Below are 13,323 nucleotides of genomic sequence, written 5' to 3'. Positions count from 1 at the left end.
ATTGTATGGACAACACTGAGGAGGAAAGGGGGAAAGGACCTGAGTGTCCTTTTCTTTCACCAATGGAAGATGATCTGTGGGTGCTGGTGGAACATGAATCAGCAATACATGAGCCAACAGTTTGCCCAGGTGGCCAAGAAGACCAGCAGCACCCTGGCCAGGATCAGAGATAGTGTAGCCAGCAGGAACAGGGAAAGGATTGTCCCGTTGTACTCAGCACTGGTGAAGCCACACCTCAATTGCTGCATCCAGTTATGGCCACTCAAATCAGGAAGGCTATTGAGGTGGTGGAGCAAGGCCACAGAAGTGAAACAAAGCTGGTGAAGGATCTGGAGCACAAGCGCTACCAGGAGCGGCTGAGGGAGCAGAGGTTGTTTGGAAGAACAGAAGCTCAGGGGAGACCTCATGTCTCTCTAGAATTACCTGAAAGGAGGCTATAACAAGGTGGGGATCGGCCTCTTCTCCCAGGCAACCAGCGACAGGATTAAAGGACACAATCTTAAGCTGCACTAGGGGAGGTTTAGGTTGAACATTAGGAGGAATCTCTTCACAAAAAAGGTTGGGAAGCATTGGAACAGGCTGCTCAGGGAAGTGGGGAGTCAGCATCCCTGGAGGTGTTTAAAGGAAGACTGGACGCGGCACTTAGTGCCATGGTCAAACGGACAAAGTGGTGCTCGGTCAGATGCTGGACCCCAGGACTACGAGGACTTTTCCAGCCTAAGTGATTCTGTGATTCTGAGGTAAAACACCAACTGATCCGCCACAAACTCCGACCTCAGCAAGCCTGGAAGAAACCAACGCGTACAGCAGAGCTTTTGTTCACGCTTTCCCCAGTCACAGTGCGGGGCTGGCAGCCGAGCCCAGGGCACCTCATTTGCCCGGCACCCGAGACGCGCCGAGGCGCGCACACGGCGGCGCTGCGCGGCCCGGCCCACGCGGATGTGAGCTCACGGCGGCCCGGCGGAAGCCGCGGGGCGGTGTTTCCGCGGCGGCGGCGATGGCGGGCAAGGCGGCGGCGGCGGGCGAGCCCCTCGGGCGGACGGCGGAAGAGGCGGCCTGGGCGGAGACGCTGCGCGGGGCCTGCGAGCCTGAGCACCACTGGCGGTACCGCCGGGAGTTCCTGCTGCGCAACGTGGGGGAGCTGCCGGCGGCGGGCAGCGCCCAGCTGCAGCGCCTGGTGTCCCTCTCCATGGTGTGGGCCAACCATGTCTTCCTGGGATGCCGGTGAGTCCAGCGGGACGCGCCGGGGGACGGGGGGGCGGCGAGGCGCGGCCGTCTGACGAGGCCCCTTCCCTCCTTTCCTCTTGTCGCCCCTCCAGGTACCCGCCGCAGGTCATGGAGAGGGCGCTGGAAATGGCCGAAGGCATCCAAGTGACCGACGCGCCTGTCCGCACCACGAGAGACGAACTGGTTGCCAAGGTGAAGAAAAGAGGCATATCAAGTAGCAATGGTTAGCAGATCATAGCTGTGACAATACATAGGAGTCTAGAAAATTCTTGTTTCTGAATGTTCTCGGTTTGCCTCGGGCTTAGAAAGTAGTTGAAATAATTTACTTTTTAAACTCCCGCTAATAGTTTCCTCTCTCTGTGCTATTCTTTTTCTAATATGTCTCTAAAATGGACATAATGTGCAGATAGTAATTTGGTAATGTAGAGCTGTTGTTTTGAATTTCTACAACTGGTGCACTATAATCTGACAACTTGTGCGTTGTGTTGTGTGCTGCTGTGCTCCAGCTTAAATACGTTCTTGTTACTTTGCCATTGTTGCTGTGTAAGAAACTGCGTTTCTAAAAGTAACTCTCAGACTTATGTTTTAAAGATGTTTTGTGACATTAGTAGACCAAATACACTTCTTTTATTTTTAGGTCAGATAACCCATTTTATGTATGTTGGCCAGTTTCGGTTTGGACTTCAAGAATAGAAATACATATTTGGGTCCAAACCAACATCTAAAATCTTGCATGAGTGTATACCGGATTTTGTCCAAAAAACTCAAAATCCTGAAATAGTAGGTTAATACTTGAAATGACAGTTCAAAGTATATTACTAATATATGCCCTTTAAATTCACAGAGAATATTGCTAAAAGGTTTTAGATTATTTTTCTCTACATGGATATTTCATAGTGCAGAAATCAAAGAGTTTCACATATTTTACCTGTTTTGCAGAAGGGGTAGAGGAGCCCTCCAAGAGACAAGCTGTTGAGAAAAGCAGAGACTCTAAGGATGTTGGAAAGAATGTGAAAACAACCAAAGCAGAAGGAGCAAAGGAAACAGAGAGCACCTTGCCCAAAAAGCAGGAAAAAGGTATTAGCAAAGATCCAGAAACTTCCCAGTCAACTTGCAGTTCAGATCAAGAAATGATCACAGTGTCAGACACAGAAACAGAAGGAAAACCTGCTAATGCTGAAAGTACTGCTGAGCAAAAGCCACCTTCATCTGAGAAAGAGCCAGGAAAGAAGCCTTGTTCAAGCCCACCCAAGGAAATCAAGTGTGAGAATGTGCCATCACCTGAAAAGAAAACTACAGGAAGTGTAGCACCGCTGGCTGCCGAGAGCACCCCTCAGGTAGCAGCAGCAGTGGTGGCAGCACAGCCACCAGCTGCCAAGAGCACCCCACCGGCAGCAGCTGTGGCAGCAGCAGTGCCATCAACCTCCAAGAGCACCCCACAGGCAGTAGTGGCGGCAGCAGCAGTGCCAGTGACCACCAAGAGCACCCCACAGACAGCAGCGGTGGCAGCAGCAGTGCCACCAACCACCAAGAGCACCCCACAGGCAGCGGCGGCGGCGGCAACAGCAGTGCCACCAACCACCAAGAGCACCCCCCAAACGAGTGCTGCGTTGCTGTCTTCCAAAACCCAGCTGGGTGCCCCAGCATCAGTGTCCAAGAACGGTGCTCAGGTGAGCAGCTCACTGCTTCTGGCCCCCAAGAGTGGTACTCAGGTGGGCACCTCCCTGCTGCTGGCTTCCAAAGGCCCGGCTAAGGTGGGCTCCCCGCTCCTGGCCTCTAAGAGCAGTGCAGAGGTAGCTGCCTCTTTGCTGGCCGCTCGGAGTGGTGCGCAGCCGGGATCCTCACTGCTCGCTTCCAAGAGCAGTGCTCAGGTGGCCGCTTCGCTGCTGGCCGCTCGGAGTGGAGCTCAGCAAGGGCCCTCCCGAGGTGGAGCTCAGGCAGGTGCTTCCCAGCTGGCCTCTAAGAGTGGCTCGCAGGCAGGTGAAAGCCCTGCGAAGGCTTTGTGCAAACCGCTGACCAGCGAAGATGCAAAGGAAAGACAACCGTTTTTCAACAGACTCTACAAAGCTGTAGCCTGGAAACTGGTTGCTGTTGGAGGCTTCAGTCCTAATGTAAATCATGCAGAACTTCTAAATTCATCTATTCAGTCTGTAAAAGCTACGTTAGATGTTGCTTTTGTTCCCCTTAAGGAACTTGCAGACTTGCCTCAAAATAAAAGCTCTCTAGAAAACATAGTTTGTGAACTGAGGTGCAAGTCTGTCTACTTGGGTACTGGCTGTGGTAAAAGTATGGAAAATGCCAAAGCAGTGGCTTCAAGAGAAGCTTTGAAATTATTCCTCAAGAAGAAAGTTATTGTGAAGATCTGTAAAAGAAAATACAAAGGTAGTGAAATTGAAGATTTGGTGCTTCTGGATGAAGAGTCAAAACCTTCAAATTTGCCTCCAGCTTTAAGAAATCCTCGTGAGATCTTGTAGGGGGGAGAATCACTGTTTGTACTGTGTATAATATTTCAATACAAGGACTGAAGGTTAATTTTGTACTTTGAAAATGTAGGCTTCCAGATATTTTGTATTTCTTTCTCAGTTTTGCAAGACAATAATAGTTCTTTCACTTGGTAGCAATTGTATAAAACTTGTTAGAGATGACAAGTGCGCATTTAAAGGTATTGCCTTAATATACAGCACACTAGTGTGCTGTTGTATTTGCAAAATAGTCTACCTATCTCTTCTATTTTTAATTAAACTATTAAGGTACAATTTGCTGTTTAAAACACAACGTTTTTGTAATTCTTACAATTTGATGGTAGTGTGCTCAATTGTCTACCATATCTTTTCTAGGCTTGTAGAAGTGTGTACATAGGGACCATAATACTTGAATAATTGAAAGTTTAAAAATTTCAATCAAAAAGTTGAATTATATGTTTCAGGCTTGTTGCTCATAATGTTCACTGTTACTCATACTAGGAGAGAAAGTAGTTGGTTGAGTATTTTTATGGGATGTTTTCATAACACTTGCAATATAAGTGACATCCTGATTTCATTTAACATTATGCTATCAGGTTAGACCCCATTTAATATCACATTGGCAAATTAGCAATTAGCAGTCAAGTTACAGCTATTTCGGCCACCAATACTGTAAGCAGATTTAATTTATATGGTGAAGTATCATTTACAGTTTTGTTTGGTACTTTTATTTCCAAATGAACATGGATTTCTATACTAAGTATATTTTGACTGCTACTAAAACAATAAAACCTCTGTGATAAGTGTCTAGAGTATTTTGGTTTTGGCTACTAAATATTCCAGCCATTTCAATAACATTGTAACACCTTCAGTAAAGCTTTACAATGAGTGGCTTCAAGGTATAATACCACAAGAATGAGTTGGTTTCTTTAGATGTGTAGCTGAAATACTGTAAAACTGATAGAGGGGACCTGTAGAAACTGTTGTAACACCAAGGTAAGCAAAATGAAAATGCTGCTGTCTGCTGGAGACAGCGAGTGTATTGTAAAGCATTCATTCTAATCAAGCCCTTCCTTTGCTACATTTTTACTCCCTGTACAGAATAGTTTGAGGCAAAGAAAGTGTGAGATTACTTTATATTTTCAATGTTGCTGAAATACCTGCACAAAATGCATGTTTTGGTATATTGGATAATGACATGTAATTGTGAAAACATAATGTCTTCAGTGCTATTTTGAATTAATCTTGTCTTGTTACAGTAGTTAGCATCATTTAGTGGTGTCCTTACACTTGACTGACAGATCCATTGATCAAGTGCTAAAGGAATGAATAGGAATTTCTGGGATCTCAGTAGTGCATATGTCCACTTTCAGTTATTTTGTAATTTTTAGGACTAAACCACAGTGGTGTTTACGCTGTACCCTGCGTGCTTTTGAACAGCAGTGGCCGTGCAGTCCATAGCACCAGAAGTATACAAGACACTCGCACTTCCCGATGGCTGGTTGAGAACTTCCTCCAGCTGACCCCTGTGCTTCTGTGCCCTCGGACGCCCTTCACCTAGTTAGATTTCTCAGAACTTCCCCCTTGGCATTTCTGGAGCACCACCTGGCGTTCGGAATGCAGTGTGCTAAATTGCGTCTCAGTGCAAGAATTGGTGTCTGCTTCTAGCACAGGGCAGCCTTCGTGCTGTGCTTAGGAGCTCTGCTATTCATGATGGGAAGGGTGAGATCTGTTTTCAAATCCTTACCCTGCTCAGGTAGACACATGTAAGGACTGTGCTTGTGAGGCAGGAGTTGTGTCCCGTGCCCTCTGCAGTACAGTTTTCTCTGCTGTTAATCTGGTCATCTCCAGATTTCTGGTTCAGAATTGCAGCACGTATTGTAATGTGAAAATCTATGTTTCTTGTCTGTGAAGCAGAGCTCTCAGTATTCACTGACGTCAAGGGGCTGTTAGGGCAACTGTGTTAAAAGGCTGAGGTGCTAGATGCCTTTTTGAAAATACCTGACTTAGAATTACTTTTTTAAAGTTTTTGAATGTTATTCCTCTTTGATGTTTGGTTGTGAATCATTAAAGAACAAGTCTGTAGCTACTCTTAACAGAAACTGAAAGCTGAAGCGTGTTATTTTTATTTCACATTCTGCATGGAAAGCAACTAAACACATGGATTCACATACAAATGAATAAGCACTGTTTGAGTATTCGAATGAGAATTTATTTACATTTCATTAGCCTTAGAGGAAGAAAGCAATTGAAAGAACTGTCTGTGGCAAGAAGTGTCTGTGTAGTCCTGTCAGTTCTAAAATCCTGTGTCTCTCCTCCAGGTACTGTCCTGGTCTCTAGGGACTGGGATGCTGGTCTTTAACTGTCAGACCCCGCTGATGAGGGCGAGGGAGAGCACCCGTACTTACACCGTAGGTGTGCAGAGTTGTCTCAGGAGGACAAAGCCAACCAACCAACCGAAAGGAAAACTGACCCTGTTTTTTCTACGGAAGTACAGGAGATCGCAGCCATCAGAAAGTGACTCCCGTTTCCTCTGGGCACTGGTAGCGCAGCTAAGCACGTAGGGCAGGGTCCGTGCGGTCAGCCGCCCGCTGGCTGCAGTTAGCCGCTGCCGGCTGCGGGCCGTGCGGGGTGCGGCGCCGCCGCCCCTGCTGCAGCCTGCGGCCTCGGCGGCGGCCGCCAGGCGGGGCTGGCGCGCCAGCCCGGCTCGGGGCGGGGCCGCGGCGCTCTATTTGCATAACGCGTTCCCGGGGCCGCTCGGTATCGCCGCGGCCGCCTTCCGCGGCAGCCCAGGGCCGTAGCGCCCTTCGGGGGGCGGCCAGGCCGGCTGCCCACTGTGCATCCCTGCGGAGACGAGCCGGGAGGCAAATGCAGGGCAAAAAGACACTCGCCCTGCCCTAGAAGGTGTCCTGTCCACCGCGCTTTATATAACGTCACAGGGAAGGGAGGCATGCCGGGATGTTCTGAAGACCTGCTCGCTAGGCCACGCACGGAGGACCTCGTTCCTCATGGGCCCCGCGCCCGCCTAGGGGAAAGTCCCCGGACCGCCGGCAGAGAGTGCCGGGCGCTGCCGCGCCCCCGCCCGCCGCCGCCTCGCACCCTCCCGCCAAGACGCCCGCGGGCCGAGCGGATGAGCGCGGGGCGGGCTCTCGTCACGGCCACAGATACGCAGGTAGCGCGGCAGGCGCGCCAACAGAACGGGGCTCACTCTCAGGCCATCCTCTTTTGCCGGGCGGGGCTCCGCAGCAGCGCATCCCACGGGACACCTCAGGCACGGGTGGTGCCTACCGCGGCCTAGCGCGGGCACAGCAAAGCGTGTGAGGCACCCGCTGCTTTCCCCAGTGGCGCGCAGGACAAGCGACCCGCAGCCCCCCTGCTGCTCGTACCCGCTGCGCTTCAGGTTCCTCCTGCCGCGCAGAATTATTTAGGTTGGAAGAAACCTTTGAGATCATCAAGTCCAGCGTTTGACTGGAAACCATCTTGTCAGCCAGACAAAGGCACTAAGTGCCATGTCCAGTTTTTCCTTAAACACCTCCAGGGACGGTGACTCCACCACCTCCCTGGCCAGCCTGCTCCAATGCTTGAGAGTCCTTTCCGTGAAGAAATTTCTCCTGTTGTCCAACCTAAGCACATTCAACTGGGGAGGCACTTCGGGTGGAGCACTTACCGGCCTGAAAAGGCTTTCCGTCCTTCCCTGCTCCGGGAAGTCGCAAGAGGCTAGATGGAAGCACTCCGCTGCAGGTTCTTGCACCCGCAGAGGTTCGTGGTGCACCGGCACAGGAGGGTTCGGTGGGAACCTGAGCGTGGGCACAAATGCTAGCACAGCACCGAGTACAAGCCACACTCTTCCAGCACAGCGGCTACTTACCCAGGCTGTGCTGTGCAGGGCGTCCCTACCCCCGGGATGCCCTGCTCCACCTTCTCTGCAGAGGGGCACAGTGCATGCACCAGTGTTATTTGCCCACTTTAATTAGATTCTCATGCTTAAACTCCCAGGGACTAACTCTACAAGATGCTGCTGCCCTGCTGAAAACTGAATTCATATCATTGTCACTGCCACTTTTGCCTCTAGTATGTCAAGCAAATAGCACATCATCATACTCTACTGAGACCTCTGCTGTATTACAGTCATGTCTGGGTTTAAAACATGACAGAAGAGCACTGGCAGAGATCCCCAAAATAACATAAAATTCGGGCATCTCAGACCCAAACAAATGGTTTATTACCTCACCCAAATTATCTTTGTTACTTTACGCTAAAAGCTCCCAAGTGGCTCAGAGACAATGCTTCCTTTTGGTTCATTCTGTCTTGGTATTTTTGAAATTCCTGTGGTGAACCCAGGTCTTTCTCTGGCTGAGCCTCAGACATGTGGACTATATGCAGGCACAGTACAGTTTGTAGACCCTGTTAGTTTCCAACGTCTGCTGTTCCTCTTCCAGCAATATCCTCATGGTGACCTCTTTCCAGCCATGTCAGAGCCCACGCTAGATAGAGGAGACCAGTGTGCAGAGTGGGGAGCACTTCTGCAGAGTTGGTGGTGTCAGCTCTGACTGCCTCACATAAGAGCCCTGAAAGGGTGTGCAAGGGGTTCAGAAACCACCTGGCCTGAACTGTCGCTTTGGTTGCTGTCATAGCCACTTGAACTACTTGAGTGTCTTTCTTTTCTCCTGTGATCCTGCAAGTGATCACCTATGTGTATGTGGGGAAAGAGAGATTTCAAATTAAAATGCTATCAAAGAACCTATCCCCAAAGAAATAACGAAACTGGGGCACAGCTCTATGAAGTCTTGTTTTTTTGGCCGACAAACTGTAATGAAATCTCAGTGTCCCAGTTTCATCTACTAAAAGGATATATCTAAAGCTGTATGAAGCACCTGCTATACAGGCTGAGGACCACAGTCAAGCTTGTGGAGACAAGCTGAAGCTTGTGTAGTGACTAAAGTGTGCTTGTTTTTCTTTTTTGGCCCTAAAATTGCACCACAGCACCTTAATGACTTGAACTGGTTCTGTGCATGTGTGAAGATAATGGTCTCAGTTGTAGGTTATGGTAAATCTTGGACTTCAAATTTGTTAGTAGGAGAGAATACATCAAACATCAAACTTCTCTTGCGTATAGGTTAAACTAAGCTGACACAACATGGCCTAGTGGTCCAGAGACTAAGGGGAAAAAGCACCCATTGAAAGAATTTTGATGCTGTCTCTCTCTTTCACTGGGCAAATTTGTTGCCTAGATTGTAAGTTGCAAAATACAGAGAAAATAAAAGCAATATCTGTATTTTTGAAGTTTTTCTTTCAGCTAAATTTTCATTTTTGCAATGTTTTTGCATAAGGTATAATATGCCATGCTCTTTGTTCAGGTAACAACAATTGATTTGTGTTTGTGTATGTGCCTTCTAGATGGTTCTGTTAGTTGCCACTGCCACAGCAAAGGTACTGCCATTGGGTAGGTTAAGCATTTCTAAAAAAATGCTGTCATGAAATCTGCTGTCAGGATGCATCAATTTCTAGTCTGTGATTAATTAATACTCACTCACAGATGAGCATTTAGGAAAACAGGTTTTATGCTGATATCTGGTAACAGTTTAAAATATGTAGCCTAATTATGAAAATGGTGCACAATAATTTCTGGCTACCAGCTATGTATTTTCCTTTTCTAGTAACATTCCTGCAACTAAAAAAGCATTTTCTGCTCCAACATCTGAGTCTGCAGCTCTTTAAAGTTTTCATTGCGACTGGTAGTCAAGTAACATGAACTGTCAAGCCCAAGTGCAAAAGGACTTCTTCTCAATATGAATGTAGAGATGAATCACATTGGGCAAAAGATATTTTGTCACTAGTAAGAAAACTGATCTAACCAATGGATTTACTAAATCCTTTGATGTTTTAAATTTTACATTTCAAATCTTCTGATGTCTAGCCTGGAGAAGAGACAGCTGAGAGAGGATCTTATCAATGTCTTTAAGTATCCAAAGGAAGGATGTCAAGGGGATGGAGCCAGGCTCTGCCAGGTGGCACCAAGAAATTGGACAAGAGGCAACATGCAGAAATGGATATATAGGAAGTTCCACCTGAATACGAGGAAGAATTTCTTTACTGTGCAGGTAACCAAACACTGGAATAGATTGCCCAGAGAAGTTGTGGAGTCTCCATCTCCAGGCAGATTCAAAAGCTGTCTGGATACAACCTGTGGAATGTGCTCTAGGGGAACTAGCCTGAGCAGGGAAATTGGACCAGATGACACACTGTGGTCTCTTTCAGCCTCACCTATCCTGTTATTCTGTGATTTTAACTGCAGCTAAATTCTATGTTCAGTCAGATGCTGTCTGTATTTTGACAACAGTCTTCCAGCCTAAAGCCTCCTTTAGTTTGAAGTAAATGCCATGTTTCTTATTATTTTGGGGAAGAGGATGTTTGAGAGGCAGGAATTTATTAATCTTGTTTAACCATTGATTTTTCTCACAATTACAACTGTATAATAAAGCAAATGTAAACTCTGTACATTGGTCATATGCTAGTAGTAAAGGGATAATACCACTTTTTAGTAACTTGGAGTAAGTGATGGCACTGAAAAAATTGCTTAGCAGAAGCACTGCTAGAAAACCCCTAATGCAGGTGATTTGGTGCTATAGGTGAAGATATGAAATTACTCTCTGGTGCTATTTGTAGTGACTTTTCAGTTGCACTAGAAATTAATAATTTCTACTAGGTTAGGATAAGCAGATTCCAAAGGAGAAAAAAAAAAATCCACACTAGGAGGGAAATAAAATGAGGCTTCCTCCTGTTTGTTGCAGTTTTAATGACATATGCTAAAACTCTGTCCAAGTCTTCAGGGGAACTGTGAAATTCAAAAATGGTAATCATAGGCATGTAATTACCCATTTTCACATACAGAGTGGAATTCATTTCACTGACTTCTGTGACAAGACATCTGGGCTCCCCTTACTGTCAATGGAGACATTTTTAGAGCAATACCTATTTATACTAAGATTCTCACTCCTTATATTTAACTGGACAACTCCCACCTTTATTTCCTGAGCTGGAAAGAAAAATTAACATCTGCATATGGGAAAATATTAATTATGTCTTAAACTATCACCTACTGAAACTTTCTGCAGGTGCACTGCCTGCCCTCATTTAATAATCTTGATTAAAAAGGTGCAGTTGTATATATTAGTTCCTCACAAAAGGAAGAAGTAAGAATGTGTTTTTCACATGACCTGTGCCAAGAAGCAAAATCACAGAAATGCACCATCCATGTCAATAGGTACCTCAGGCAATAACACACAAAAAATCTTCTATTATGCAAAAAAAGGTCCTGGTTATTTTCCCTTAAATTCATGTGGATTCTTCCACTTACTAGAATGAAAAAGAATCAGGGTTCAGGGTGAGGTAAGACAAGAAAGATGGTTACTAATTCAGTAAGATTACCTTGTTACCATTTCTAACTTGGCTTCCCTGAACATCATCTGCACACCTCCCAAGGTTTTTTCACAGGGTGACTGGTTCTAGAGCTGGAAACCAAATCCACCGATCATTTCTGCTTTGCAACAGTAGCTGAGGAAGAGGAGTTACTTTCTAAATGCAATTTCCTGGAGACAAAGGGAAGTGTTACTTGAGACACAAGTGGACAGATCCAAGTTGTAAATGACAGGGAATGATCCATGTGGTGCTCTCATTGCAGTGGCCAGATGCTGCCCCTCAGCTGATCAGCAGTGTCCCCTTCCTCTAAGAAGCTGCAGTTCCTATGCCAGCCAAGCATGCCCCATAGCACCTGTGAGAAGCTAGTACTTAAGGAAAACAGAAAGCAATGTCTGGCATTACAGGGAAGTATCTTTTTTGGATGACCTGATGTTAGAGAAGCTTTTGAGAATAGCTTACCTGGTCAAATACAGTAGTATTATTATGTGAAACAGGACAGGAATCATCTGCATTTTGAGGATGTAAAATGAGGATTATGAAAGATGAAAGGCAAAACTTCAATTGGGGAAAATAAAAGTTGGATTAAATTTCTGGAAATAATTTTATCTTAGTAAAATCTGTAACATAATGAGATCATCTTTCACAAAAAGAAGGGGAATACTCTGGTTGGAACTTTAAAAACCTATACTGGTAATTTATAAAGAAATAAAAACTGTTGGTATCTATTCTCCCTGAAAACTGGGATTAGTTTAGATTCATTTAGATTATTTTAGCTTTTACTGGGATTTATTTATTTTATAAATAAATATAAATAAACTGAATATAGGAGCTCTCTGTTACTTACCCTTGGTGGACAGCTACTGAGATATGTTTGATGCAATACACACTAATATCACATCCCTGTGTATATCAACCTCAAGCTGACAGTTTCACACTTAGCAGAGAGGGTTGGTGGAAATATATGGTTGTTCTGCCTGTCCACCTCTACAATTAGCAAGGTTTTGCTCTACCATGCAAGTTCCTATCTGCAGATTCTTCTCACATACAGACAGTGAAAGAAAGGACATAGTTGTTTCTCAGAGATGTCTATCAACCTGCAAACTTGAGCCCAATGCATCAGAATTCTCCTGTGCTTGCTCCTAGCAATTTTGAGGCATGAGCAAAGTGGAGAATTCAATCTGCCATTCTTGCTTTCCTTTACTCTGAGGCTTCAAATATGCAGCAAGCTAAGGCTTCTTTTTTCCTAGGGAAATCTGGTCCAGTGCCATTGTTGTGTTCTTATGGTTCCCCAAAATTTAAATTTTTATTTTAGTGTTTGAAACAGCAGACAACACTTAAATTCAGAAGTCATTAGCTATTCTCTGCCGTACCTTAGATACTGATTCCCCCATAGTGACAAACAGCAAGCTTTTAGCACAGAAACCACCTGCTTGTTCATAAAAAATATTATTAATTATTTTCTTGGCTCTTTCTTTACTGACAGTGCATACACAGTTTCTTGTCAGGAAAAAAAAGTTATGCCAAAATGTTTGGTTTAAATTCATACTTAGTAGTAATTAGCATTTAATTTTAAATAACATGTTAATTTTGAATAAACATTTTTGCTTTATTTTTAGTGCTCTGTAGGGGAATCTCCTATTTCATAGCTTTATTTCTTCATGAGATGGCAGAATGTTACACCCATTCAAACTTACTAAAAGCAGAAACACAACCCCTCAAAACAGCCAACACTTTTCTCAATAATATTGTATCAATTATATTAATCCAGGTCCTTTTCACTGGCATACAGGTAGTGCTTTTTGCCTGTACAGTAAGTGTTATTTGTTAATATTATTAAAAAAATTCAGTCTTCAGTTACTTCAGTTACTCAGAAGTGACAGCAATGAATGCTGTAAAGTGCCAATGGAAGCCAAGTGCCAATGGAAGCCAAGGTAACCAAGTTATTGCCACTTTCTATATGAGGCTTCGTTAACCTGAGCTGTAAGAGTGAAAAAAAAAAAAAAAAAAAAAAAAAAAAAAAAAAGCAGCGGGTTTTAGAGGTGTTACTAGAGGTGTTACACTGTAAATTAAAACTGTTAATTTTAAAATGAAGGTGCCCTCTTAAGAACATGAACACAGAATTACAGACTTCCTGTTTTTTTGGCCAGAGTGACATCAGCGTAGGGAAGGATGTTTTGAAAGTACTGTCTACAACTTTGTTTTCATTCATTTTTAT

The 13,323-nt window shown here is 45.1% G+C and overlaps 1 protein-coding gene across 2 annotated transcripts; it reads left to right on the top strand.

The window, feature by feature from the left end:
• Positions 1–979: 979 nt before the first annotated feature.
• CDKN2AIP (CDKN2A interacting protein) lies at positions 980–5,791 on the top strand. Of its 2 annotated transcripts, none has more exons than XM_021545255.2 (3): positions 980–1,224; positions 1,320–1,450; positions 2,167–5,791. In XM_021545255.2, exons 1-3 carry the CDS (start codon positions 998–1,000, stop codon positions 3,699–3,701), a joined length of 1,893 nt encoding a protein of 630 aa, XP_021400930.1. In that variant the 5' UTR covers positions 980–997; the 3' UTR covers positions 3,702–5,791. The 2 variants fall into 2 exon arrangements, with proteins under 2 accessions (XP_021400930.1, XP_021401018.1); XM_021545343.2 differs by having other exon boundaries at positions 1,116–1,224; positions 1,320–1,419.
• Positions 5,792–13,323: the final 7,532 nt, after the last annotated feature.

Source organism: Lonchura striata, chromosome 4 (genome assembly GCF_046129695.1).
Source record: "Lonchura striata isolate bLonStr1 chromosome 4, bLonStr1.mat, whole genome shotgun sequence".
NCBI lineage: Eukaryota > Metazoa > Chordata > Aves > Passeriformes > Estrildidae > Lonchura > Lonchura striata.
The sequence above is the reverse complement of the archived record's forward strand: the minus strand, read 5'-3'. Positions and strand labels throughout refer to the sequence as shown.